The sequence below is a fragment of the Peromyscus maniculatus genome, chromosome 3 (assembly GCF_049852395.1).
Source record: "Peromyscus maniculatus bairdii isolate BWxNUB_F1_BW_parent chromosome 3, HU_Pman_BW_mat_3.1, whole genome shotgun sequence".
NCBI classification, from domain to species: Eukaryota; Metazoa; Chordata; class Mammalia; order Rodentia; family Cricetidae; genus Peromyscus; species Peromyscus maniculatus.
The window spans coordinates 82,649,484-82,675,399 of record NC_134854.1 but is presented as its reverse complement, the minus strand read 5'-3'; the positions used below and the strand labels follow the sequence as shown (position 1 = coordinate 82,675,399).

Here is a 25,916-nt window from a genome sequence, read left to right as displayed (position 1 = left end):
GAAAGAAAGAGAGAGAGAGAGAGAGAGAGAGAGAGAGAGAGAGAGAGAGAGAGAGAGAGAGGAGCAGAAAGAAAGGGAGCAGGTTGGGAAGGGAGGAGGAAAATGGCATGAATTATTTCAAATGACTTAAGTAAAAAGTGAATATTTGAGAAGTCTAAAACAAAACAAAACCAAAAACCAACCAACCAAACAAACAAAAGACACTATCTCATACAGAAACAATAGGAAAAGTAAAACATATACTTACAAAGTCTAGCTACAAATAATTATAAATGGAAGAAATGTTCATTAAAATTTACAAAAAGAAGCACATTGATCATCATATGAGATTCAAATAACAAAGGAATTTTAAAAATGGAAGATGTTCACAGTGGACCACTGCCCCAGCAGTTAAAGTTCTCATGTAGCCAGTTCACAAAGTTGGTGAGTAGGCTCCATGGTCTTGTGTTTTTACAAAGTATTTAGCACACATAAAAACTCACATAAAATTATTGTAAAAGAGAAATTTTAAAAGAAAAAAAAAGTCCTTCTTGAATATCTAGAAATTAGCTATTCTGGCACAACCCCCCTGCCATAAACTGTACTACTGGAAATATATTCTCTAATATTAGGGTTGCTAAATACAGAAAGGCACAAAAGAACAAAAATATAAAACACATGAAGTATCATTTACTAAAACATGGCAGCAAACTATGAAGAAAGGCTAAATTAGAAAAATTTAAATAGCTACTGTTGGACCCCAAAGTTAAGGGTCTCAAGTGGGTGCCCCAAGAACCCCACTCCAGTCCAGTTGATGCAATAGCAGGAGGATTTATTAAACTTCTGTACAGAAGGGCTCCTCTGCTCCCAAGAGCAAGAATCGTATCTTACTGCAGCCCCATAAGGGCTTATAAAGGAAAAACCCACAAAACCCACAAGATTATAATTCCCATACAGTTTCATTTCACAAGATCATGGTCTTGTTACAGAGTGATCACAGAGAGGGTACAGTTACATCAACAGGTACATTCTTCCTGAAACCTCAAGGGGGGATATCAGGGCGGGAGTGGAGTTTACACAAAGGTCACGGTGGTCCTTCCTGGAGCATTTGCAACTATCCCAGACACAGTTGAGCACATCTCTTAACAGAAATCTCTTTACATTGTTATATGGTTGCAGGGGAGATTGAACAATGGCTAAGTCAGGTTGCCCTTGGAACTAGATTATTAGTTTCTCATTTCCTGGTGCTTGAAGTTTCTCTTTTCCTGAGGCTTGGGGGTGTAAGCCTGAAGGGCTAGGGTCTTTCACTACAATAGAGAGAAATTATACAAAAGTAGTTTGTTCTTTTTAGTTATGAACAAGTCAGAAGTATTGGCTATCATTTTGCCAGTTATCCATTTATTTAACAAATATTTTGTGAAAGTATTTCTATATCATACATGGATAGTAAAATATGACAACTTAAAGTGTAAGGCAATTGTAAGGCACTACTCCATAGCACAAATATGTCTGTACTCTCTACAGGATAATTTAGCCATTTCTGGTTGGTTGAAATTGTGGTCAATTCTTGCAGCTTCTAAAACGTGATATACAATAAAATTCCTATACCTGTTAGGGTTAGTTTTTGAATTTGTGACTTCATGTTAATCACCCACAATGCTTTGAGGATTGAGAAGGAAAAATAAAATTTAAGACTTTTTGAGTTAGCTAGCTGCAAAAAATTGCTGATAGAGGTTTAATTCCAACTATTAAAAAAATGACATGATCAGAAGGTCAGGATATGAATGACAGGTCTGTCATAATGCATAGGTAGGATCAGTATAGATCTTGCTGAAGGATATTAGGACAAGACGAAAATATACTTGGTTCCCTAGCTATCATTCTTTAAGATACCCTTGGGAAAATAACAAAGGAAATTTCAAAATCATAGCAGTGTTATAAAAGACATCAAATAAAACATTAGTTCAAAATCATGTTTCATGATAGCATTTTTTCCATCTGCATTTCTACAACTCATTGGTAGAGAAACATTCACCTAAATTTCTGAGTTTACAAAAACATGTCACCATGCTTCATGTTAATACCTGTGCGGGGTAGCTCTCTAAAATCTACTTGACTTTGTTTCATGTAACTTAAATGTCATTCTTGTTGTTGTTATTGATAATCACTCCTTTAAAAGTTTCAGATTATAATATAGTTGCATCATTTTCCCCTTTTTATGTGTTCCTTTTTGTAACACCAACATCACTCTTTTCTAACAAACATGATGGCCTCAATCTAACTACAGCCAAACACAAGTTAAGCTGTAACTAGGTACAAAACGCCAATGAAGTGAGTATTACAAAGTGTATTTTAATACACAATTATTTTGAAGTTACATATTTAAAATTACCTTGTTAAAGATATCCATTTCTTTACTATCTAATCTGAAGCAAAGATCTAAAGTGACAGGAGAGAATGTCACTGAGTAATGTCTTTTGTGTCTTAACTGAATGAATTTCTTATTTTGTTTCCCTTTTACCTTTTAGAAGAGATTGGAATTCCTTGCCTTTGTCTTCACCAATCTTCCCTTCTAGTGAGAGGTATGCCTTCCTCATGTCATCTGCTGCCAGGGACACATTGTCAACCTTCTTCTGCAGAAGTGTCAGCTTCCTTGCCTGCTGGCTCATTTGCTCTGCCATTTTTTGAATCACAGCTGCATGCAGATGAGAGAGATTTGGGACCATTAAGATAATAGACTTAACACCTGTCAAAAGTTATGACATATAAAGAAAATTCAAGTACACCGTATTTGTGCTCATAGATTTGAGAGCATAGACTTCATTTCAGTGGCAACATGAACAATGGAGCAACTTCAGGGGATACAGTGACAAGAGCATTTTAATATCTTTAATTTGTACATTTTAAAGTCTTCTCATAATTTGTCTTTAAAAATTCTTAGCCCTATCATCACATTCTGAATAAATAAAAATATTGAGGGTTAAAAGTCAAAGGAATGGGCTCTCTGTCACCCAGCTGATGGCTCATTTCTGCTCTTAAACCATGTCCCAGCCCTAAACGTATACAATCTTACATATGCATGGCATTGTAGTTGTCCAAGTGTTTCATTGTTTACTGAAGTCTTCCTTGGTAAGAGGCAGATCTCAATTTTGAGTGAATCATTCTGGAAAACAACAATACTCACTACTCCTTTACACACACACATTATACTGATTCAAAGACTTGCCAGTAGTTTACAGATACCAAGTCATGATATAAAGTAAAGGACAATTTCTAGGTAGGGTGCCCAAATTCACTCTTTAAAGTTAACTTGTTTCATTTTCATTCAAAATAACAGATTTTACTATGGCATCTCCTGCATATTTATTAGTATTTCATTCATATTCAACTTTAATTACCGACCTCATTGTCACCATTTTCCTTCTTGAAGGTCTCCTTCCTCCCAAACAACTTCTCCTTCAGTCATTGGTCTGTCTATCTATCTATCTATCTATCTATCTATCTATCTATCTATCTATCTATCTATCTATCTATCTATCTAATATACATATGATATATATATATATACATGTATATACATTTATACATATATCCTATATGTGAATATATATAAATATATGTGTCACATGTGAAAGAAAACATGTTGTTTGTCTTTCTTAGTCTGGATTACTTTTCTTAACATGATGATCTCTTGCATTTTTTCAAGAAAGATTCCTTTAAATATCATTTTTCAATTGAATGCCTTGCTTTGTTTACCAAAATCTATGCCAAGCATACTATTGAAGAGATGATATTGGCCTTAACTGACTTTGTTTTGGGGCTAAAGTTAGGCCTGAGATGGCAAAGTACTGTATGAGGACAGAAAACACATCTCCAGCTGAGTTTTGATCAGTACAAGTTCTTAGGTAACCAACCATTTTCCAAAGTTATCAGCACCCCTTTGTGGTCTCTTATCATCTGAAACAGCCTTCCTAGCTCTTTTAACTCAACAGAGTTGCTCCTTCTACATCAAACAAAAGCTGAATTTATTTTTGGAGAACTGTTCTGTTTCCCTGGATGTGTGATCACAGCATTTTTAGTCACCTGGGCTTGTGCATGGATTTTTCCCCCACTACTTTGTGAAAATCTTCTCCCCCTGGGAACCTACAACCTAGTGCAGTTTCTCCAAACAATTAGCAACCGCAGAACAGGATTGAGAAGTGTGTTAATCCATCACCACTGAAATGGTGTTGACAATTATTGGGTTGAAGGTGACAGTAATTACAGTCCAGGACCTGGGTCGCCATAGTCTTGCTTCTGCTGTTGTTGGGGCTGCTGGGCCATTCCTTGGTCAACAGCTGTGTGACTTTCAGCCTGGTTACTGTGTGCCAGTTGCTGCTGTTCTTCAGCTAGACAAAAGCAGAGAGAGTATAAAGTGTTAGCATTGGAAGGGCCTCCTGTTTTCCAGTCCTAAGTGAGAATGGGGCCAGCATTCATTTTCCTGTGTCCCGAAGCATGATGATGAGACTGAGTGCAAACTGTTGCACCCTATTCATAGGACAAGGTAATGCCACATGCAGTTGGAAGTTGGGGCTATAATTTTGTCTTGGAAAAAAATTACTCAAAATTCATGCAGGTGAAAAATGGATGGAAGCCTTTACAGATGTAGCCTATGAAACTGGTGAACATTACGATCCATTATGGTAAAAGCGACAGCAGCCTTGTAAGTAGACTGATTTTTCACTAATGCATTTTCCAACTGGTGATTGTTGGAAGCAAGGAAAGCGGCATATTCTTTCCAGGTAGACACCAAATCAGCTATTTAATTAAATAGTGCCATTTAAGTGAGTTGTTCCAAGATCAAAAAATAATACATAATTTCTGATAAACTAATGGTAAAATTAAACAATTACAGTCATATCTCCAAGATAATCAACCCATAAAGTCAGTGACATTCCACAAAACCAGAAATCCTTATACCTATATTTAAGGAGCATAATTTCTTACAAATCCAATAATTTAAATGTTTCTGTAATATTTATCTGAGGAAACAATTTTAAGAGATTCATTTAAAATTAAAATATTAAACACTTCAATAATACATTTTTAAATTACAGACTTCTAGTTAACAAATTTATTGACTGGTGCCTGCGCATAGATATGTGCAAATATACATTTGGTGTTTATCTGGATTTATTTCCCTATGAAATTCTGTGTCAATGAAACTGCCATTGTGGTGCATGTTAATGACCCCCATGATGCACAAGTGGCCTTGCTGACAATCCTGAAGCTTTCCTACTCCCTAAAACATGATGTAGGTTTGGTACTAATCTGGGTTTGTCTCCATTGTTCTGTTGAATTTTGCAGTACTGTTCTTCAAGGACTTGGGCTAAATCAATGAATTACCATTTGTCTACAGTTTGTTTTGATGCCTCTTACCACCCTAACTGAGAAGTTATTTAGTAGAATAAATTGGTGCAGAGCTTGGAGAGAAGTATAGTGATTTAAGAATTAGTGTAAGGAGGGAAAAGTATTAATCTCCTGTTATGACCCAGCAATAAGGCTCTTATGGTCTGAATTCCAATTGATTCATGCAAAGGTATTTCTGAAATAACAGTGCAACTCTCCTGTCATGGCTCTTCTGGGAGTGGGATAACAAATCGTGTTTCTAACAGTTTGCTTCTCAGTCCACTCAAGTGCATAACTAAAGAATAAATAATGGTTTTCAAATTGCAGTCTCTGCAGTGACCGTGAAAACATTCCCTGGGGAAATCTGAACCTATAGCTTCAGGACCCTGCCCCATTTTAAGAACCCCTGACATGGAGCAGCGATCTTCTTTTACCAAGCTGGTCACGTGACTCTGATGCATGCTAAGGCTTGTGAACCACTGGAGTGAAGCATCACTATCAGTCTTCCTCTGCAAGCCCACCTCGTCACAGCCCGCATTTCTCTGAGCATCGAGGAGTGTCCAGACCATAAACTCTACTGATAGCAAGATGAGCCAATGGGTACAAGAGGGTTTGAGTGGCCTTTCCAGTTCCTTACTGCTTATCTCCTGAAGCTAGACCACAGAAAGAAAAGGTACTAGTGCATTTGAAAGTGAGTTGAGGCAGTGCATTAGGAGCTAAAACACGGTTAGAGTGGCCAGGGCCATAGTGACACAGTGACAGTGACACAGGCTAATTACCTCGGAAACTTTCTCACGTTCAACTTTCTATACATATCATGCATCTTTGTTGTTGCTCTCTACTGTTTTAGCATTCCGTTGGCTTTTTTTTTTTGTTTCTTTAACTTCATTACCAATAGAAACTAGTCGTCTTTACTGACTTGGAAACACTAAGATATTCCTGCTTTTCCAATTCCTCTTTTAGGACTGTGGTTCATTGGACCTATGCTGAGCAACTGGGCACATGTATCTTTTAAAAATTTTAAAAGTCTTTATGTGATTTTGATTTCATGGGTCTGGTTAGATCCACTGACTTAGAAAAGAAGTGAAAGATTTTTCAAATCTAATAAAATTTATTGATACAAGGCAGAAAAATTTTCGGTTTTCATGCTAAAATTGAAATACAAAAGTCAGTCTTCATGGATTCTTAAATAGGATCCCAGTTATGACCAGAAAATGTTTCAGAGGCATGATTTATTACAAGTCTAACGAGTCAAAACCATGTGGCCATCATTCCATAAAGAAGCAGGCCATTATAAAAAGTGGCATTGGCAGGAACTGTTCACGATCTCTCAGTTCTGTCATGTACACGTTATCATTCTCTCTGTGGTTCAGATAATAGGGCTGAGCAAATGGGGTGTGGAACATGAAAGATGCTTTTGCTGTCGCCCCAGCAGTCACATCTAAAGTCTACTTATCACTCAAAATTCCTCAGAAGTAAACTCCTTCCCACCCTAAAGCTAGGCTGCCAGTCTTCATTCCTACCTAGCTGCATACATGCTTCCCACTCCAGATTCTAGTCACGATGAATCAATGTGGCTTATCAACTGCAAACTATTGAACCATGTCTTTCAGCAAATACATAATAATAACATACAACAACTGACGTAATTAATCTTAAAATTGTGGTATCAATTTATTTCAAGTTAATTGTGTATATGTGATTATTCATATACATATACGAAGATGTATTCTTCAGGATATATGATGAATGGAATTCCAACCCAATACCATCTGACTGCAGTTAATAGTTTTACCTCAGGAAACTGGAAGTAAAAACATCTTTAATATTATTAATAATATAGCCATAGAGAGGAACATTCAAGAAAAATTTTTTTCTATGAATTGTGCTTGTGAAAATATAGCTAAGTCAGGTGGTGTATAGCTGTTATCCAAATGCTTGATAGGATGAGACAGGAAGATTGTCAAGAGTTCCAGGCCTTGCTGGGCTAAAGAACAACTCAGTCTGAAACAAACAAACAAAACACCACTGTTGTGAAGCAAAGAAAAAAAGAGTATACTGAATTTTCCAGACAAATAGAGCAATAGAGCAAGACGAGAAAGTCAGCCTGGAGACTCAGACATGGCTTCAGAGAGAATCCTGATGCTGTCATTCACCATTTTCAGACATCATAGATGGAGACAGGATGAATATGGTGTCAGCAAGCATCTGAGCATAGTTGTGCTGGGGTTCAAATATGTGCACCACATAATGTAGCAAACATATGGCCGTCTGAATACAGAAGAGGGACAGAAGGCAGAGAGAGCTCATGCTACATATTCAAACATGAAACACTACAAGGATGTTTGGTCTTCAGTAGTAGCCTTTGGGACCAAGGCATTTTGTAAATTATTCCCCTTGTAAATAATTTCACATATATATGATATGAAAATGTCTATATTTGAGACATATGCTATTGGAAATACATTATTTGAGATTTCCCATATATTTGAAACAAAATATAATGTGATCAGTTGCTTGAGAAAATGAGAGCTTTTCTTTGAAATTAAATGTGTGTGACACAGCTACAAAATTAATAAATGTTGCTTCATCGATGTTGCCCTAACTATGACTAAATGGTGCTTACACGGCTCTAAGAAGTAACTACATTTGGGAATGCTCTAGGAATTTTTATGATTCAGCTGTCAAGGAAGATGGGCAACATTTAAAAGCATAAAGCTTTTGTAGATTGAAAAACATGAATGTTATCACTTTTCTTTCAGTACAGCCCAGAAGAGCGGGACATCCAGAGCATCAGCATTAATAGACATTACACATGTACAGAGACCTTGAGTCACACAACGGATCTGGATCTGAGTGAGAATTCTTCAGAGACAGTGAGAAGAGTTTCCTATGTTTAATCGTTTTTCCAAAAGGGACATTTTGCTGGTGTCATCCATGGCCAAAGGAAAAGCATGTCAGTAGCCAGGAGGCAACAGCAAGTTTATCAGGGATGATTTAAACCACTACATGCATTCTATATGGTAGAGGGGGACTGTTTGGGATTTGAGTAGATGGATTTTCTCTAGCATCATGGTTGTCCCTGTACTTCCCAGTTCAGCCCAACCCTAAATATTCAGGAATTAAGAAGTCCAGCTACGGTGTAAACTGGGGAACAGAAAGGAAGATATCATTGAACACTAAAGTCTAATTTTCTATTGACCTTGGGGTAAAAACAGTTATAAACTCTCAACATTCATGAACCCTAGAAAGATGATTTTGTGATATAAACAGAGAAATAGACAGTGATAGATTAGAGAAAGCAGAAGTCTTGAAACAGGAACTGAGGCACATGAGGACAAATCTTTTTTCAGTTAGTGACAAGTGGAAGAGAAAAGGAAGCTGTCAGAGCCAGTGGGAAGTTTGCTCCTACAGGTACTTGCCCCAAGCCTGACCACATGGGAACCTTACCTGAATTCAGAACAAGGGACAATAAATACACAGAGGCATCAAACGGAAGTCTTTAGTTTCTTAACACATTCTACTGTTAGATGATTAAGACCTCTATGGTAGAATATTCAACCTTTTTAGTTTTAACAGTTTGGTGAAGTTTTAAAAAGACTGATAGGAAGAAAAATACAATTGAGTGATAAATTTCCAATGTCCTTATGCATGTATGCACCCACACAAACTAGGTGGCAAAATTGTCCTCCAAATTGCAGGGGGTTAAAGATCACACAAAGATCTTTGAGATCTGGTGGTCACATGAACCTCTCTGTTCTGGAGTTCATTTGCTGAGGTCCCTGCCAAAGCTGTTAAAAACTTGAAATGCCTGTTTTACAAATTCAATGTTTTCTTTTCCTGGCTGTGTATGCCAACTAGAGTTCAATATTTCCATTCATCCTAATTTATATCTGGGGATTTTGACCAGCAGCTGCAGAGAGCTGATAGAATCTCTGACAGTCTGCTGCTTTCCTGTGATGAGGAACCTGGTTGATCGATGCTCTTTTATTTTTCATTTAGCAATCTTTTTGTCTCCCCAGATGTAGTCTCCACACCAAGGACTGCAGAGGTTTTCCCGGCAATCTGTCTGCCCTTTCACAGAAACACAGACTGCTTGGTTCCATGGAGTGCAGATCTCTAGGTTTCTTTCCCTGTCCTCTTTATGTGACAGATGCAGTTACAGAGAAGCACTAACTGAAGCCAGCAGACTGTAAGGAAGGTTGTGTACCTGTTTTGAAAGGCAACTTCAGATTTTATTTGTGCTCCTTTGGTCTTAGTTTCTCCCTGCAATGCAAACTCTGACACTGGTGATCAAGAACTCAGAAGCAAGGTCAGCAGATGTCAGGAGCAACAGCTTTCTTATTAGGTGTATTTATTTTTTTCTCTTTAATTAAACAGATTTTATTCGCAAGTTGTTTTTTGTTTGTTTGTTTTTTAGATGTTTTTCTTGAGCCTTTTGAGGCATATGGAGGAAGTTGTTAATGTCAAACTCAGTAAAGAGTATGCTCTCTTTCCTGCTTATTGCCTAAAGCCTTCCTGTGTGGCTTGACAAGACAGACTTCTAGCTGATCCTGCAGCATCAGGTTAACTGGCAAGGGGATGCTCAGTGTGCTCACAAAGATGCATTAGGTAAGATGAAGTAGGCAGCTTGGTATACCAAGGCTCTGAGACTCAATGTCCTTTAGTCAGACACTACATAATGTTACAGATCAAGAAGCTCACAAAACATAACATGCATGTTTTCTTAAGACAGAAAACAGTGAAGAATACTGAGAAAAAACAGTTTTGTGAAAATATAAGAAACACAATTTTTCCTCATTTAAATAGTATACATTTCAACATGATGAATTTGGAATGTATTTTAAAATAATCTCACTATAGAAATCTTGTATTTAAAAGGTTAGTTCAAGCATTTTTATAACTGATTGAATTTTCTCACATTTGTAAAATAAAATATTTTTCCTGTGTTTATAATGTACCATAAGGGGTCAATTTATTCCATATCTGCACATGTCTTTTCAGTATTCATAATTTCTGTGATAGATATTTTAAAACATAATTTTATAGATCTTTCTTTAGGAAATCTGTGTGGGCTCTAATGTTTAACAGCTTTGCAAAAGGATCCTCTCCAAACTAACATCAATTGAACATAAATTACTTTATTTTGTGATATAATAGAAAATCATAATTGCCTTGTTCCACTTCAGTATATTTTAGAGACATCTACTGGAGATGTATGGAATTGCAAATTTTATCTTATAAGCATAAGTGGTATATCACTACAGACAATTAAAAAATGTCTCTAATAAAATATTGCAAAATAAGTTTCTCCCTAATGGGAAAGATGGAAAGATTTGTGACCAAGTCCAGAAGGCATAACCATATGAAAACTATTGCTTTGATGTTGGACCTAATATTCGTTTTTTTCCCCCCTAAAGCTCCAGTCACCTAATTAAAAAGAGAAAAAAAGATTCCTTTTGATACTATCCTATTTTAGTGGGTAAGCTACCACTAGAACCAAGTGTTCTGATTATTTGTGCTAAAGTACATACAGAGCAAATGAGCACATTAGAAGAGGGCTGGGAAAAAATGCCCAGTGGGTTTGATGAGCAGCATCTCTTGCTGACACCCAAAAGATGGATTTCAGACAGAAGAGGAGGAAAAGCTGGGAAGAGGTGGGTGCTCTTGGGGAAGGATAAGGAGGACAGTCCAACTGCCAACACAACTACTGATGTTTATCATATGTTGAAACCATTACTCTACTGCAATCAAATTAAGAGGAAATTATATTTACATTATGAAATTCATTTTGTTTCTGGAGATGGGAAGCAGAGATTTATAAAGTGTGTGTGGTACTTTACACATTTTTCTATGAATAAATAGTCCAATGATAGTTTGATGGATAAGCCCTGAAATAATTGCTATTGTACCTACATAATCAGGTATCTACGTAACAAACTGCAGAGACCTCAGCAGAGGTTTAAAGAATGGATCGGCCAGATTGATCATTCTTGCCCTGTTTGAGGCAGTCTGCCACACGGCACATCATAGGTAGTGCTGTTACACACTCTATTCTTATGGGGACAACTTGGTCTACTGTATAAAAATGAAAGGCTGGTGCCAAATTTATTAAGTGTAATGGGTGAGGGGACAGCTTGGGATGTTATTAAGTAGGTATCAGAATGGGAAAATGTGAAGGAGGAAATAAATCAGGAGAGAGCTAGTTAACAGAGGGTTAGCATGAGATGGTGGCTCTTGATGCTACCAATATCAACTAGACTCATAAAAAATGCAAGTTCTTGGTGGACTACAATGAATGTAAGAGACAAATGGCCAGGATTCTGTCTGAGCAACATGACATTCTTTTAGAATCAAAGCTATGTTAGAATTGACAGTATGGCAATTTGAAATAATTGGGCAAACCTGCCACCCTAGCCTTATTTCCACATAGGTTTGTATAGAAAAGATGCCTCTCCATAACAGATTAATCAGCAGACTCTGGCTTTTTGTGTAGCTTAAATTAAGTGACTATGACAGGAGGTCATTACTGAAGCTTTTCTGGGACTTCCTTTGCCGACTTATTGAAACAGAAAACTGCAAATCTAACATTAAAGATATCCCTAGGTGGCTTCTAGGAAGAATTTGAGGTGCCATTCACCACAGACTATAAACCACTTACATTTAAACCCTTGGTAATCCCTATAAGAAGCCAAAGGCAGTATAGAACAAGTACTCAAATGATCACTTTGTTTTGCTTTTTGCGGGTATATTTACCATCCTGGAGCTCTGTAGCTTCTTCCGGCTACATGCATGTAGTCTGCCATAATGATTAAGAATCGATTAGCCAGTACAGGAGGCTGAGTGTGGGGCAGGCCCAGCCTAGGATATGCTTTGACATACTGCTTTGCTCCCTGCCACCTGCAGTCAGACATTCACTGCAATGGGGTGTGTAATGACAGCCTGCATTCTGGAAAGACACTTTATTCCTTAAAAAACAATCATAGGATTAATATTCTCTAAATATCTTCCACATACGAAGAGAAATAAAGACCTTAAGCATAAATCCAAATATTGTGAAGATTTTTAAATAACATAAAAAGTGTGGATAAGAAACAAATGCACTGTAATACTGTGAATATATTTGCACACCTTATAAAATAAATTCTTTGAAAGCAGTAACATTTGGATCTTTTTCAAATATTTTGTATCACCTCATTTTCAAATATTTTCAGTGTGGGTAATATTTTCTGTAAAAGTTTTATTTTACCTGATCAGGAGGTAAAACATGACTGATATCATCTGAAAATGTGCTGGATTTTATGTTATCTGTGAAACTTAAACCAGGCCCAGAGAAAACAGCAGTGTGGAAGATTTACCCATAGATCCACACTGCATGAGCTAGCCGGGAATAATAGCCCTGACTAAACTGCATGATTCTTGGAGCTCCTGTATATGATTTTCTGTTCCTTAATGTGACTCATAATGGTTTCTCCACAGTTACATTAATTTTTAATCACAATCTCCTACACTGTTGATTGAATTCCCTACCACTGCTAATGGCCTTTCTTGTAATATTCATTCACTTAAAATATGAATGCAGATGTCACATCTTATTTTTCAAATAAAATCTGTTTGAAGCTGAAAGCAAAATAACAGTTGCATGGATATTAGGCCACAGCAGGTGACCGTGTGTTTGATCAGCCTTCCACCAGAAAATCCTTAAAATTTCAGCTTAAAAAATGGCTCCTTTAAGATAAAAAAAAAACCCTAATTATTCATAGGTTACATGGTACATTCCTTAACATGAACTGTCATTCACAGCCCCGTTATATCAAGTAGTTGAACTGGAACAAAACTAGAGTGTTGTATAATTATTTTATATGGGTTATTTCTAATCGTATTTATTTAAAATATAAAATGGGAATTTACAATAATATCTCAGGAAGGTGTGTCTTTGTAGCTTTAGTTAATACTAATTAATACAGTGAGACCATCTTACTCATTTCCTAAAATCAACACAAAGACAAGAGAAAGAGTGAAGAGGCAGGTTATGAGATGGTGACCCTGGAAGCTTTAAAACAGCCGCAGGCCTAACATCTGGCTTCTTGGTAATTTTCCTTGGCTCACAATTGGTCCATCCAATTACTTATTTCTCAGTATTTGTTATTATGATGTTATTATTGGCATATACCTTTGAGCTGACAGTTTGACCCTATGTATCCAGGACAGCATCTCCATTCTAATGAGGTGACAATCTTATGCTGCATTCTATAGACAGCATTGGATGTCTTCTGAGATCTGGAGAGGAAAACAATTGAATCAAAATGATTTGCTTCATATTAAGATAGAATTAGGACTTATAAATATAAAATACTTAGAATAATGCCTGACATGTGATAACCATTTAGTCTTGGTATTATTATAAATTCATAAACCTATCATCAGTATTATATTCAAAATAGCCAACAGGATTTCTTTGAATATGCAACAAAAAGCATTAGTGGTTTTATCACATGTATTTTAATTAAATATTAAATTTTAATTAATATGTCATTGCATTTCTAAAGATAAGATAGTTTTTCATTACATAATGTTTTCTAGCTTGATCAGTGTTAGAACTCACTTCAATTATAATATTATGCCTTAAAGCTGAGGAATACAAATAATAGAGATAAAATAACTTGTTCAATTGCCCATATCTAAAACTGATGGAATTGGAATTTTAACCTGGATTGTATGAGTTAGGCCAATGCTACTGGAATTTGTCCCAGTCAATCCTAGTGACCAGTTCAAGTATTGTGTTGGGAGGAACTGAATTAGCCGGATTTCAGCTTCTGTTGTAACATGACAGGTAAGTCAGTATATCAGAGGTTATTTCTCCAAAGCAGAATGAGATACAAGATTCTTCCATTCCTAAAAGCATGCTAAGTCATTCATCTATGTCTAATTTAATAAGTTATAGTCAGTGAGTAATTCTGTTAGAGGGAATATCATCTCTACCCTAACTGCTAAGGCTAAGTAAAGAATGAAGATGGAATTTATTTAGTTTGTGGGAATGACCCTAGAACTTGGAACTTTGTTGAATCATGCTAGAGGGTCAATGTTTCTACTCTGGCAAACTGAATGTCTGTTGCATGAAACGTTGATATAATAAATGAAATACAGGTATCTATTGTATAAATACTGAAATTGTGAATGAATGCAAAGACCTTTTCAAATGGACACAAAGACAAGAGATAGGAATAAGGATACAGTAGCTGGGTTTAGAAGAGTAAAGAGCTGGAGAGGAACTCACCTTGAACCCAGAAGAACAATATGATAAGGGTTACTGTGGTAATATTTTCATTACTGAATAATTAACAATGTGTTCTTTGTGTTCTTTCTTGACAAGAAAATTGTCAGAAAGGGAACAGTGGCTGAAAGCAAGGCCACAGCTTAGCTCTCTGATCACTAAGATGTGCTCAGTTCTCTGGACCATGAATCACAGTCCCCAAGGGACTCAGAAACACCTGGATTTTATGTGTCCTTATTGTGCATTGTTCCAGATTGCTGATGCATAAGATCCATTTCCTGAGTTATTTGTATGATAATTTGTGTAGCATTAGTCTCAGAGCTTGAATAGCAATGCTTTTTTTTTTTCCAGGCTCTTTATGAACATCTCTAGTCAAGCTATGGTTACTATGTATATTCAGAGACTTTATCAAGAGCTCAGTCTTACATTATTTTTTGACAATGGTGTCTGTGTGCATGTACATACATATAATGTGCCTATATTATAATACATTCATATATGTAATGAACAACATGGTCACTAATATAATGTATACATAATATAATATATTCATATATGTCATAAACAGTATGATCACTAAGACTTATAAAAGAAGAGCTGCTTTCCCATGCACAATCACAGGTAATAACTCTATATTTTGAACACAAGTTAAGTTATATATGGATTTTTTACTTAAAACAAAAACTTGTTAATACATCTTTGAAGTTATCTATGCCTTTCATAAGTATCTAAGCTCAGGCTTGTTGACAAGGCTACTAATATAACAGTGACTATGGAACAAGAAGACTAACAATCCCTAAGCACTCACAGGGTAGTAGGTAGTAAGCTGCATACATGAATGCATTAGCTCACATGATTCTCAAAGCTAATACACAACACATGCATTATTAGTAACCACATCTTAATTTACTAAAGGTCATATATCTAATCTAATATAAGGACTCTCTGCTCAGCCATACAGTGCCTGGCATGGCTATTCCTACGTATTTTTGGTCTACACAGAAAGTGTCTATTTTCAGAAAATATTGCATACCTTTGGGAACAGAGTCCACTGGACCAGCCACAAGATCCTCTCATTTTTGGCACATAAGAGCCATGAGTGTCCAATATTACTGTTGGAGATAACTTGGTATGTACATGGGCACACCAATTTCTGAGGGAACAATCATTGTTGGTAGAAAAATTAATTGTTAGAGAGAGATATTTTTGTCAAAATCATTTTTTCACAAACTTTTACTTACTTACTCTGACATATCAATAAGAAACTTTAAAAAATGCTTATCTACCTATTTTTATAACCATACAGAGAAGAAAATGAACAATGATTGATTATTGTACCTTAGAAGATTTCAAGAGACACTATATGATGAAAATAATCAGAGCGTACATTTTGGTAGTTTCAGACAAAATCCAGGATTGTTCTTATATTTAATTTAAGTGTTTGTACTGAGATCAAAGACTCAGATCTATGTCTATTACTGTGGGTGATATATAATAAGATATAAGCTAAAAAAGTTAACTGCATGGTATTGGCATAAAAACTGACACACTGATTTATGGAATCAAGTTGAAGACCCAGATATAAATCTACATACCTCTGAACACTTGATTTTTTTTTATAAAGAAGCCAGAAATATATAATGGAAAAAAGAAAGTGTCTTCAACAAATGGGTGCTGGTCTAACTGGATGTGGTCATGTAGCAGAATGCAAAGAGATCCATATCTATCACCTTGCACAAAACTCGTCCAAGTGGATCAAAGACCTCAACATAAATACAGATACAATGAACATGATAGATGAGAAAATGTGGAATAGCCTTGAATGCATTGGCACAGGAGCTAACTTCCTGTACAGAACACCACTAGAGCAGGCACTAAGATCAACAGTTAGTAAATGGAGCCTCATGAAACTGAAAAGCTTATATAAGTCAAAAGAAACAATCAATAGGACAAAAACGCAGCCTACAGAATGGGAAAAGATCTTCACCAACTTCACATCTGACAAAAGGCTAATATCCAAAATATACAAAGAACTCAAGAAACCAGACATCAACAAACTAAATAATCCAAATAAAAAATGGGGTATAGCTCTAAACAGAATTATCAACAGAAGAAACTCAAATGGCTAAGAAGAACATAAAGAAATGTTCAACATCCTTAGTCATCAGAGAAAAGCAAATCAAAATGATTTTGAGATTCCATCTTACACCTGTCAGAATGGCTAAAATAAAACACACAAGTGCTGTTGAGGATGTGGAGCAAGGGGAACACTCCTCCACTGCTGGTGGGAGTGCAAAGTTGCAGAGCCACTTTGGAAATCAGTATGGTAGTTTCTCAAAAAACAAGACCCAGCTATACCACTCCTGGGGATATACCCAAAGGATGCTCTATTGTATCACAAGGACACTTGCTCAACTATGTGCATATCAACTCTATTCATAATAGCTAGAAACTAGAAACAAGCTAGATGTCCCTCAACTGAAGAATTGATAAAGAAAATGTGGTACATTTACTCAATGGAATATTACTCAGCTATGTTCACAAAATTTGCAGGCAAATGGATAGAACTTAAAAAAAATCATCCTGAGTGAGTGTACCAGACTTTATGCTGGGCCACCAATCAGCTCTCAAATTGCGATATAGAGACTTATTATTTGTTATGAACACTCAGCCTTACCTTATACTTGTTTCTTGCTAGCTCTTATAACTTAACCTGTTTCTCTTTATTTGTGTTTTGCCTCAGAGCTTTTTATCTTTCTTTTCTTCTGTATGACCCACTCCATCTAGCTGGCTGGTGGCTGTCCCCAGGCAGGTCCCTCTTTCTGCAGAGGCAGGCGGATCTTGAGTTTGAGGCCAGCCTGGTCTACAGAACAAGTCCCAGGACAGCCAGAGCTACACAGAGAAACCCTATCTTGAAAAAACAAACAAACCAAAAGTAAGACCTCTTTCACACCCACATTCGCAGCATGGTCAGCACCATTTATTCATTCTCTGGAGTGGGACAGACTGGTAGAATGGCGATGGCAATCACATTTTCTGTGACAGATGATGATGGCACGCAGCCTCCAGGGCCGCAGTTGCTATGTCTGATACTCTTGATGGGACGCAGTTGCCATGTACCACATTCTCAGTGTGATGGCAGTTGGTATGCACAGTATTTGTGATATGAAATGAGAAGAAAGCTTCACTGTCCCTGTCCCATGATACACCCAGAGTTTGCTTGCTTTTGGGGGGAACTTATTTCCTAATTTTTAAATCAGTAATCAAGTGCTATTAAAATGTGGCACATAAAATTACAGACAAGTCACACACACACACACACACACACACACACACACACACACACACACACACACACACACACACACACACACACATATATATTCGTATGGTCAAACAGTGATGTGATGTTTTTCAGGAATTTACCAAACTTTATTTTTCTTTAGTTCTGGTTCTCACTCAGACTGTGACCACAGCAGAGTGTTGCAGATGGCTTCTGGTCCAGCAGGGGTCAGGCTTTCCCAGGCATCAGACAAAGCAGGTCAGCTGCGTGAAGTCTGCTTTTCCACTTAACTTACTGGTCCTTCCTGCCAGCTGACTCTTTCAGCATGTCTCCCTACATAATATACGTTTTTAACTTAGAGTTTTATAATCCGAAAAGCAAAAGGTGAGGGCATACAGAAGTTTTTCACTTAATTGCTTGATCTGAACAAGCACTTGTCAAATTCAAGTACTTTGGATATGTATGTTTATGGTAACTGTGACAAGAAGGAGAAGAGTCATGGACATCTATGATTAATGGGAGAAATTAAAATGCAGACAACACTCTAGAGTTTTTTTGCACTGACCGTGACATAATGGAAGTATCTGCTTGTCGACAAGATGAAAACTTTCTTCCTTGGAACTATGTTTCTGGAAGTTGGAAATGTGCAATAATCTCCTTTGGATGTCTTGATGCCTTCAGGCTTAACTGTAACTTTCCCAATACTATGCAGACTTAGGATAACAGGAAAAATAGAGACCTGTCTGGACCACCCCCGTGCCCCATGACTATCATTTCTTTTCTCACTATCCCTCACAGGCCAGGTCACTCAGGCTGGAGCAAGGAGCTCACTTAAACTATGTACCACAGTTGCACTGGGTGTGTTGACCCATACCTGCCAGTTCAGCACTTGGCAAGTCAGGGCTGAGACTCAGGAGTTCAAAGCCAGCCTAGGCAACAGAGCAAGTTGAAGGCCAGCCTGTGCTCCGTAAAACCTCCAAATCTTTTCTTAATTCTTAATTCTAAACTCCCTTTTCAGTACTGTCCACATCCGTGACTTGAAATATTTCTTTTCGCTGATTTTTTTCAATTTCTATCTCTAAGTTTCAATTTCCCATCTGAGTCCCAAACCATGCAACAATCTGTCGTTCCCCAGCTTCCTTGAGCTCGTTCTTTGCCCTATCTCTGTTCCAAGCAGTGACTAGAATTACCAGTAAGACGGTAAAGTCCCTGAGTTCATGAAAACAAACAGTGCACAGTTGTCTGCCAACATAGGTAAGTGTGCTAAAGGGAAGCATGGGTGAGATAAGAAAGGGGCAGGCACTAGAGGAAGATGTCAGGCTGTCAGACAGGGTCTCTTTAAAGAGGTGACATCACACTAAAATTGAAAGAGGAAAGGAGTCCCTCATTCTAATCACTGAAGAAAGAATACCCCAGAAAAAAAAATAAACAACCCCCACCCCCAAACCTGTGAAATCCTGGAGAGATGGATGCTAACGTTTTCAGTTTTCAGTCCACAGGCATCTCTGCCTGGAGGACTCAAAGTGGATGTCGTGTGCATGAAGGGAGAGAGCAGGACTCCCTAATTTTGAGAAACACTCCTGTGAGAACTCAGAATGTATTTTGAAATGCATCATGGACTGGTCAGTAACTGTTTCTAAGTCCTTTTTTAAGCCAGTATCATTTCTTTTTCATTTTAGGTTTATAAAAGTATGAGATGATAAACAAATTCTAAGAGTATGACATGATCCCTTTTTCACATCAGTACTTCAAATGTTCACTTTAGGCATCAGAAAGGGAATCATTATGTCCAATGAAGGACATTAATCCGACTTTATTGTTAAAATGAACTCTCAACGTGTGGAGCGTGGGGCACAGGAGTGGAACACTGATGGGAGTCGGGAGTGGAGAGCAGTGACTTACAAGGGCAGGGTGAGGACGAAATGGAGAGCGGCAGAGTGACTCAGAACACACTAGAGGGAGAGAAGACCTGCTGGTGGATTAGAAATGTCTGTAGGGAGAGGAAAATGTGAAGGATCTACCGAGGCCTCCAGTTACAGAAACAGTTTAATTGACCAAGATGACAGCAACTGGGATCCTTGTGTAGAGCAGGTGGGAGTATGGATTAAGTTAAGTGGGTAGCTGGGTTGTACCGCACCTCAGTCCGTCTCTTCTTCTCAGTCAAGGCTTACTAACCCATTCAGAATGGATAGCCCATTTACCCCAATCTGCTCTTCTCAGCTTCATTCACACATACATTTGGCACAAGCAGTCACTACTAACTACCTTTCCTGCTCACACCTGTCACCCTGTGCCCTGGCTCTCATGAGGGTGCAGCGTGAAGAAATTTTCAGTCATTGAGTTTTGCCATGACCACAGTGTTAAGGACACGTTGGGTGTCCAGCAAATGTCTGTCCTACATATATATGCTCTAGTTCTAATTTCATCTTTTTGTGCCTATTTAAATGTGCTCAGTCATTTACAAACACCCCCTTCTACCAGACAGGAAACCACAGATCTCCCATTGCTGACAGCTCCCAGAGTGCTAAAAGGGAACCAAGCCAGACAAAAATAATCCAGATGAATCTCACAGAAGGGAGCCTACTGTCGACACAAGTATTCCTTTTTACTAGGAATTATTGTTAAATTCCAAACATGACAGAGTGATAAAGGTATAATGAGTTTATCTCAGACCAACCAACCAGTGTTTATTTTCACTGAGAAGTACTTCCTGGGAATAGCTCTACTTACACATGAACCCTCATATTTCACATTCTCTTTTCCACTTTCTTACATACACCAGAGCACAGTGTGATTATTTATCATGCACTTAACATAATAGAGATGTAAATAACACTGAAAGTAGGTCCCTATATGCAAAGAGTTCCTGAGTTATTTGTAAAAGTCCTTCTCTGAGTCAGGCAGTGGTGGCAGATAACTTTAATCCTAGCGTTCAGACACAGAGGCAAGTGGATCTCTATGAGTTCTGGGACAGCCTGGTCTACATAGTGAGTTCCAAGATAGCCAGGGATACACAGAGAGACCCTGTCCCAAAAAAAGCCCCCCCCCAAAAAAAAGAAAGAATTCTTTGAAGATTTGAAGATTTAAAACCATAGAAGGCATTAGCAGGGCTGCCTAACAATTCCAGAAGGCTGCCATTGGGTGTAAAAGGAATAGATAACTGGGGCAGACCATGCTATCTGTGTGGAAAAAGATGAAGGTGCACCATATTGTGGAGCAAAGAATTAAATGTGGACAGGCAGGGTGTGATAGAAGATGAGGCTGAGGGCAATGTGCAAGGATGTGTGAGGGGCTGGACAAGGAATCTGAAATATGTTTTGGAGGTAGCCAAGAGCCCTTCGAGATCCACACACAGAGAAGTGAGACACTTGTTCTGTCTTCCCCCTTGAGATGAAGCCCTCCCTTCTGCTGAAGGAGTGCGCCAGAGGAGCTGGCCACCAAGCCTTCAAAGCCAGCCCTGAGATGTGCTAACTAAATGACTAAGTCAATTTATTTAACCTTTCCACAAAGACATGACAGAATCTTTCCTTCGTTACGAAGTTATCGTTATATGTAATTAGTTTAACTGGGTCAAACACACATATAAGTTTTGGCTGTTATTATGGTTAATCAAATGAAAACATGAAAAACTTCTTTCAACTCAAGCCTTCTTTGGATCTTTATGGAGAGAGAGAGAGAGAGAGAGAGAGAGAGAGAGAGAGAGAGAGAGAGAGAGAGAGAGAGAGAGACACCTGGTTTTTTACTCACATCACTGTCATTTGGATGGCCTAATGAGTAGCATATTTTAGACTGAGTAGAGAAGATTACTAAAAGAGAAACCCGGGTTCTCCAGGACCAGAACCAAGAGAATTTCTATGTCAATTGTTATTTTTCTGTAGAAAGAGTTGAAAATTGTTCTCATCAGGGAATCCATTGGGTAAAGAGATATTCAACTAGTTGCATTTCATATGTAGTTTTCTTGAAACACGTGTTGAATGCTGGGAAATTCATTAGATATATGGATGCCTACTCTTTGAAGCAAATATTCCACACAGGTAGGAAGACATTCAAATTCTTTGTGTGTCCAAAGCCTGGCAGAGTGCCAGGCACATGCTGGACACTCATAAACAATGGACAAAAAAATAAGTGTTCCCAAGTATTGAGAGGAAAGGCCTTAGCTAAAATAACCAGCATTAATTCAAAAAGTCTAATGCCAACTCTTATATCAAGTCTAATATTTATTTATAAAATAGTTAAATAGTAATTTTAATTATGATACAATGATTCGTAATTGTTATGTAAGTGGTACTTTAGTTTGTCTTTTCATAAGCTTTTATTGGCTTCCTAGACTATTACAAAGACCCTCCTAATTACAGACATGTGAAACACTCACAATCATTTCCTATGACTGTTCAAGAGTTCTATTGCAATTAAAGAAAATTGGATTACTGACATGGTAAATAGAAATGATACATGAAAGCAATTTAGAAAAGATTCTCAATAGATACCATTTGTCATTATTATTTAATAGGAAACTTCTTAGTAGGTGGGATGTGTGTTAGCTGCTGTAGATAAATTCCACACATCCCAAGTTAAACATAGCTGGTAGCATTTGTTTCATAATTAACTTGGTTTATTCCAAATTTCAAGTGATTTTCTAGCTAAAATCATACTTACCTGTATATCTTTAAAGTTTTATGACCTTGAAACTTTATAAATAGACTTGACTTAGAGAAATCCAGATAGTCAAATGTGCTGGCTTTAACTTTCTCACTTTTTGCTACTTATGGCATTTACTCAACAGCTTGCTCAGAGCGTCTTTCACACAGTAGGCATGAATTACTATTTTTAAGTTAAATTTTACTGCATTACTGGTATAATGCCTAACTCAATTTAGACACTTGAAACTATTTCACTACAGGTAAAATTATTTATAAGGTTGGCTTACACCTCTAAATATATAGATGACCAAATCATATGTGAATAAAATATTCACTTGCTTAGGCATGTGTTTTCTTTTGGGGCCCATTTGTGACTTTTTTTTTTTAAATTCTCCTCTTTCCTTAGCTTTATTTTACTTCAGCAATTCAAACTGCTGCCACATTAAATCAAGCTGAAAAGCCTGCTTCCTGTGTTATCAGACTTCTGACAACTGAATGTGATTTGCTGAGCAACTGTTCTGTGTGCCAGGTACATACATCTAAGTTCTCTTAACTGGAATTTTCATCATAACCTTTCACAGGGGCCTGTGGGTGGGGTTCTCACTGTGTGCTACTTTGTTCTTGATCCTGAACAACAATTGGAACAGTGAAGAGATTTCAGCTATTTGTTCCCACCCCCCTTCCCTAAGGCCATGACTGCACTTCTGAAACCTCTACCACAACCTGATGTTACTATGAACCTTGAACTGTTCTGTGAGCATGAGAAAATTCAGACTGCTAGCTTTTAAATGTCTAGACATTACAGTCAGAAACAGAGCAAGAAGAGAATGTTTCTTACTTTCCTCTAGTTGTCTCAAAACTGGATTTTTGATAGCTGGGTCTTTGACCTCCACTGCTGTCACTTCTGCGGTGCGTTTCCCTTGGGGACCTGTTTCCCATGTCTCCTGGCAACTTGGGGGAGATCATTTGTTGATCGGACTTTCTGGAAAAGCTCTGAAGGAATTTCAATGTGGCATTAGCAAGCACCACCTTCTCTGCTCCGGGGACGGGCTTGGTGATGGGTTTGCTCTGGAGAGCAAGAGGCAGCGGAGCCATCACTGCCCCTGTCTTCTCCAGGGGTGTGGGTGTTTGGCTTCTTTGCTCCTCCGGTTGGGTGCTTGTCTCAGAGGTCTGCAGTGTTGATAGCAGTATCGTGTCTTCCGAAGGTCTCTCAGGAGCTGCAGCTGCCTTAGAGGAGGGATTCTGAGTGGCGGAGAGCACTTGGAGACTCGCTACTTCACTTAGAGGAGCTGAAGGGGAGTTCAGAATCAGTGGGGCGTTTTCGTCCTCAGGTGCAGTCCATGAACGCTGCTGGGTGTTGGTAAGCCCAAAGCCCCCTCCCCATAAACTAGAAAGCAGGACAAGCAACTTCAGTCCCCGCATGGCGGTAGATTTACGCACAAAAATTCATGCGAAATTGGCAGACAAGACCTTCCAGCCTCCCCGAAAGCTGCTTCTGCACCAAACGCACTGAAACTGGGACTAGACAATCTGGTGTGTGCAGAGGAAACAGGTTTCTGTGTTTACAGTGTGTTCAGGAAGCTCGTTTTCCTGTTTCTGTAGTTGTTCTGCGATCTGTGACCCTCCTAGGATGGATCAATGGATGTGGTGAAGGGCCTCGGAGAAGCTAAGGGGAGAGAGGAAAACAGAGTCAATTATCACCAGGAAAAGCCAGGGGAAACCGTGAAGCCGTGTTCCCTTTCCCAGGTATGCTCCAGTCCCTCTGCCTTTGCAAAGAAACTTCCCATTGGCAGTGGAGAGTGGAATTTCTTAGGCTTGATGACAGAGTTTCGTATTTTGCTCTCCAGTATCAGGAAATCGAGAAGAGATGTTGTCAAGATTTTTTTTCTCACTGTGCCACACCCAGAGAGCCACACTGTTCAATGCACACGCACAGGCACATACACCAACACAAACAGTTGGTATTGTTGTATCCTTTCCTGTACTGTGGGAAGGATGTTTTATAAATATGCCTCAGTTGGATCATTACTGAAAGTCAATCTCAATAAGTATAAGTAATAAAAAAGTCTAAAAATTAAAAATATAAAAGCATATAAGAAATTCATTTTAAGTTTTGATCTTAAATTTTGTTTTTACCAGTGACATGAATAACAGAACGAATATTTGGTTAGTGTCTGTACTTTTCAGCTCAGATCTGTGAGTGATGGTGTATAATTCAGATTTTGCCATTGAGAAATGGATAAAAAAATGAAATCATATAAGATGCAATCAATTGGTATTATAGGTAATGCTACATTATTACTATAAACTAAAAGCAGATGAGTTTTAGGTAACAAAAATCCAGTTGCAAAAAAAATTTTCTAAGGTAGTTTTCCAGTAAAGACACTTTTTAGAATATGAGTTCATTTTTCCAGCATGTCTCTAATTAGGCTTCAGTTAAGCTCTGTTCTCTAAACATTCCCTATCAGACACTAGACAAATTAACTTTATCACAATCTCAGTCACTCACACATTCATTCAACCAGTCTTATAAAGCTCTAAGCCGTGGGAAGAACATCCTCTTAGGTACTGCAATTCCAAAGAAAGATCAAATCAAGGATTACCCAGTGTCTCTTTATGTGTGGTCTGTTACATTGTTGGCCATAGAACATATTTTTTTTTTTTTAAGAATTAGGAAACTGATCTCCAGGATCTGTTTGTGGGGCCCCTGGCAGTGGGACCAGGACTTATCCTAGGAGCATGAACTGGGTTTTTAGAGCCCATACCCTGTGGTGGAATACCTAGCTCAGCCCTGATGCAGGGGGCAGGGCCTAGTCCCTTCACCAACTTGGTATGCCAGACTTTATTGACTCCCCAAGGGAGGCCTTAACCCCTCTGAGGAGTGGATGGGGAGTGGAATGTGGGGGAGGTAGGAAGATAGGAGGAAAGGAGGGAGGCAGAACTGGGGTTGGTATATACAATGAAAAAATAATAAATAAAAAGAATTAGGAAACTGGATAGCCTGCAAACTTGTTATAAATCATTATAGATATGTGTTATTGTCCCAAATTATGGAAACAAGACACCAGGGTTTGAAACAAAACTGAAAAATTTCCCTTGATTTACCAAATACCTGTCTGAGTACATTTTCCAGCCTCGATTTTGTCATTGATTTATATGATCACATTGTTGACCCATTAGAGAATATAAGATGTAGTGTAACTTAAACCAGCAGAAACTCAGAAACCAGCAGCTCTAACTCTGGCATGGACTTCAAAATGAAATAATCCAGAAACTGTATGCATAAGAGCAGAGAATTGAGTGGGGACCCAGAAGCAAAAGGGCCTCAAACTGCAGAACTTTACCCTATGAA

General features: G+C 38.0%; 1 protein-coding gene across 2 annotated transcripts in view; it reads right to left on the bottom strand.

Moving 5' to 3' along the window:
- The window catches only part of Mmrn1 (multimerin 1), a 42,294-nt gene extending 18,198 nt beyond the window's left edge, over window positions 1-24,096 (bottom strand). For both annotated transcript variants that reach the window (XM_042273380.2, XM_042273381.2), the window contains exons 1-5: window positions 23,403-24,096; window positions 15,675-15,794; window positions 13,541-13,647; window positions 4,254-4,367; window positions 2,501-2,674 (exon numbers count right to left, since the gene is read on the bottom strand). In XM_042273380.2, coding sequence (XP_042129314.2) covers window positions 2,501-2,674; window positions 4,254-4,367; window positions 13,541-13,647; window positions 15,675-15,794; window positions 23,403-23,986 — 1,099 coding nt within the window. In that variant the 5' untranslated portion in view covers window positions 23,987-24,096. The remainder of the gene's footprint in view (window positions 1-2,500; window positions 2,675-4,253; window positions 4,368-13,540; window positions 13,648-15,674; window positions 15,795-23,402) is intronic.
- Between the last annotated feature and the right edge of the window lie 1,820 nt (window positions 24,097-25,916).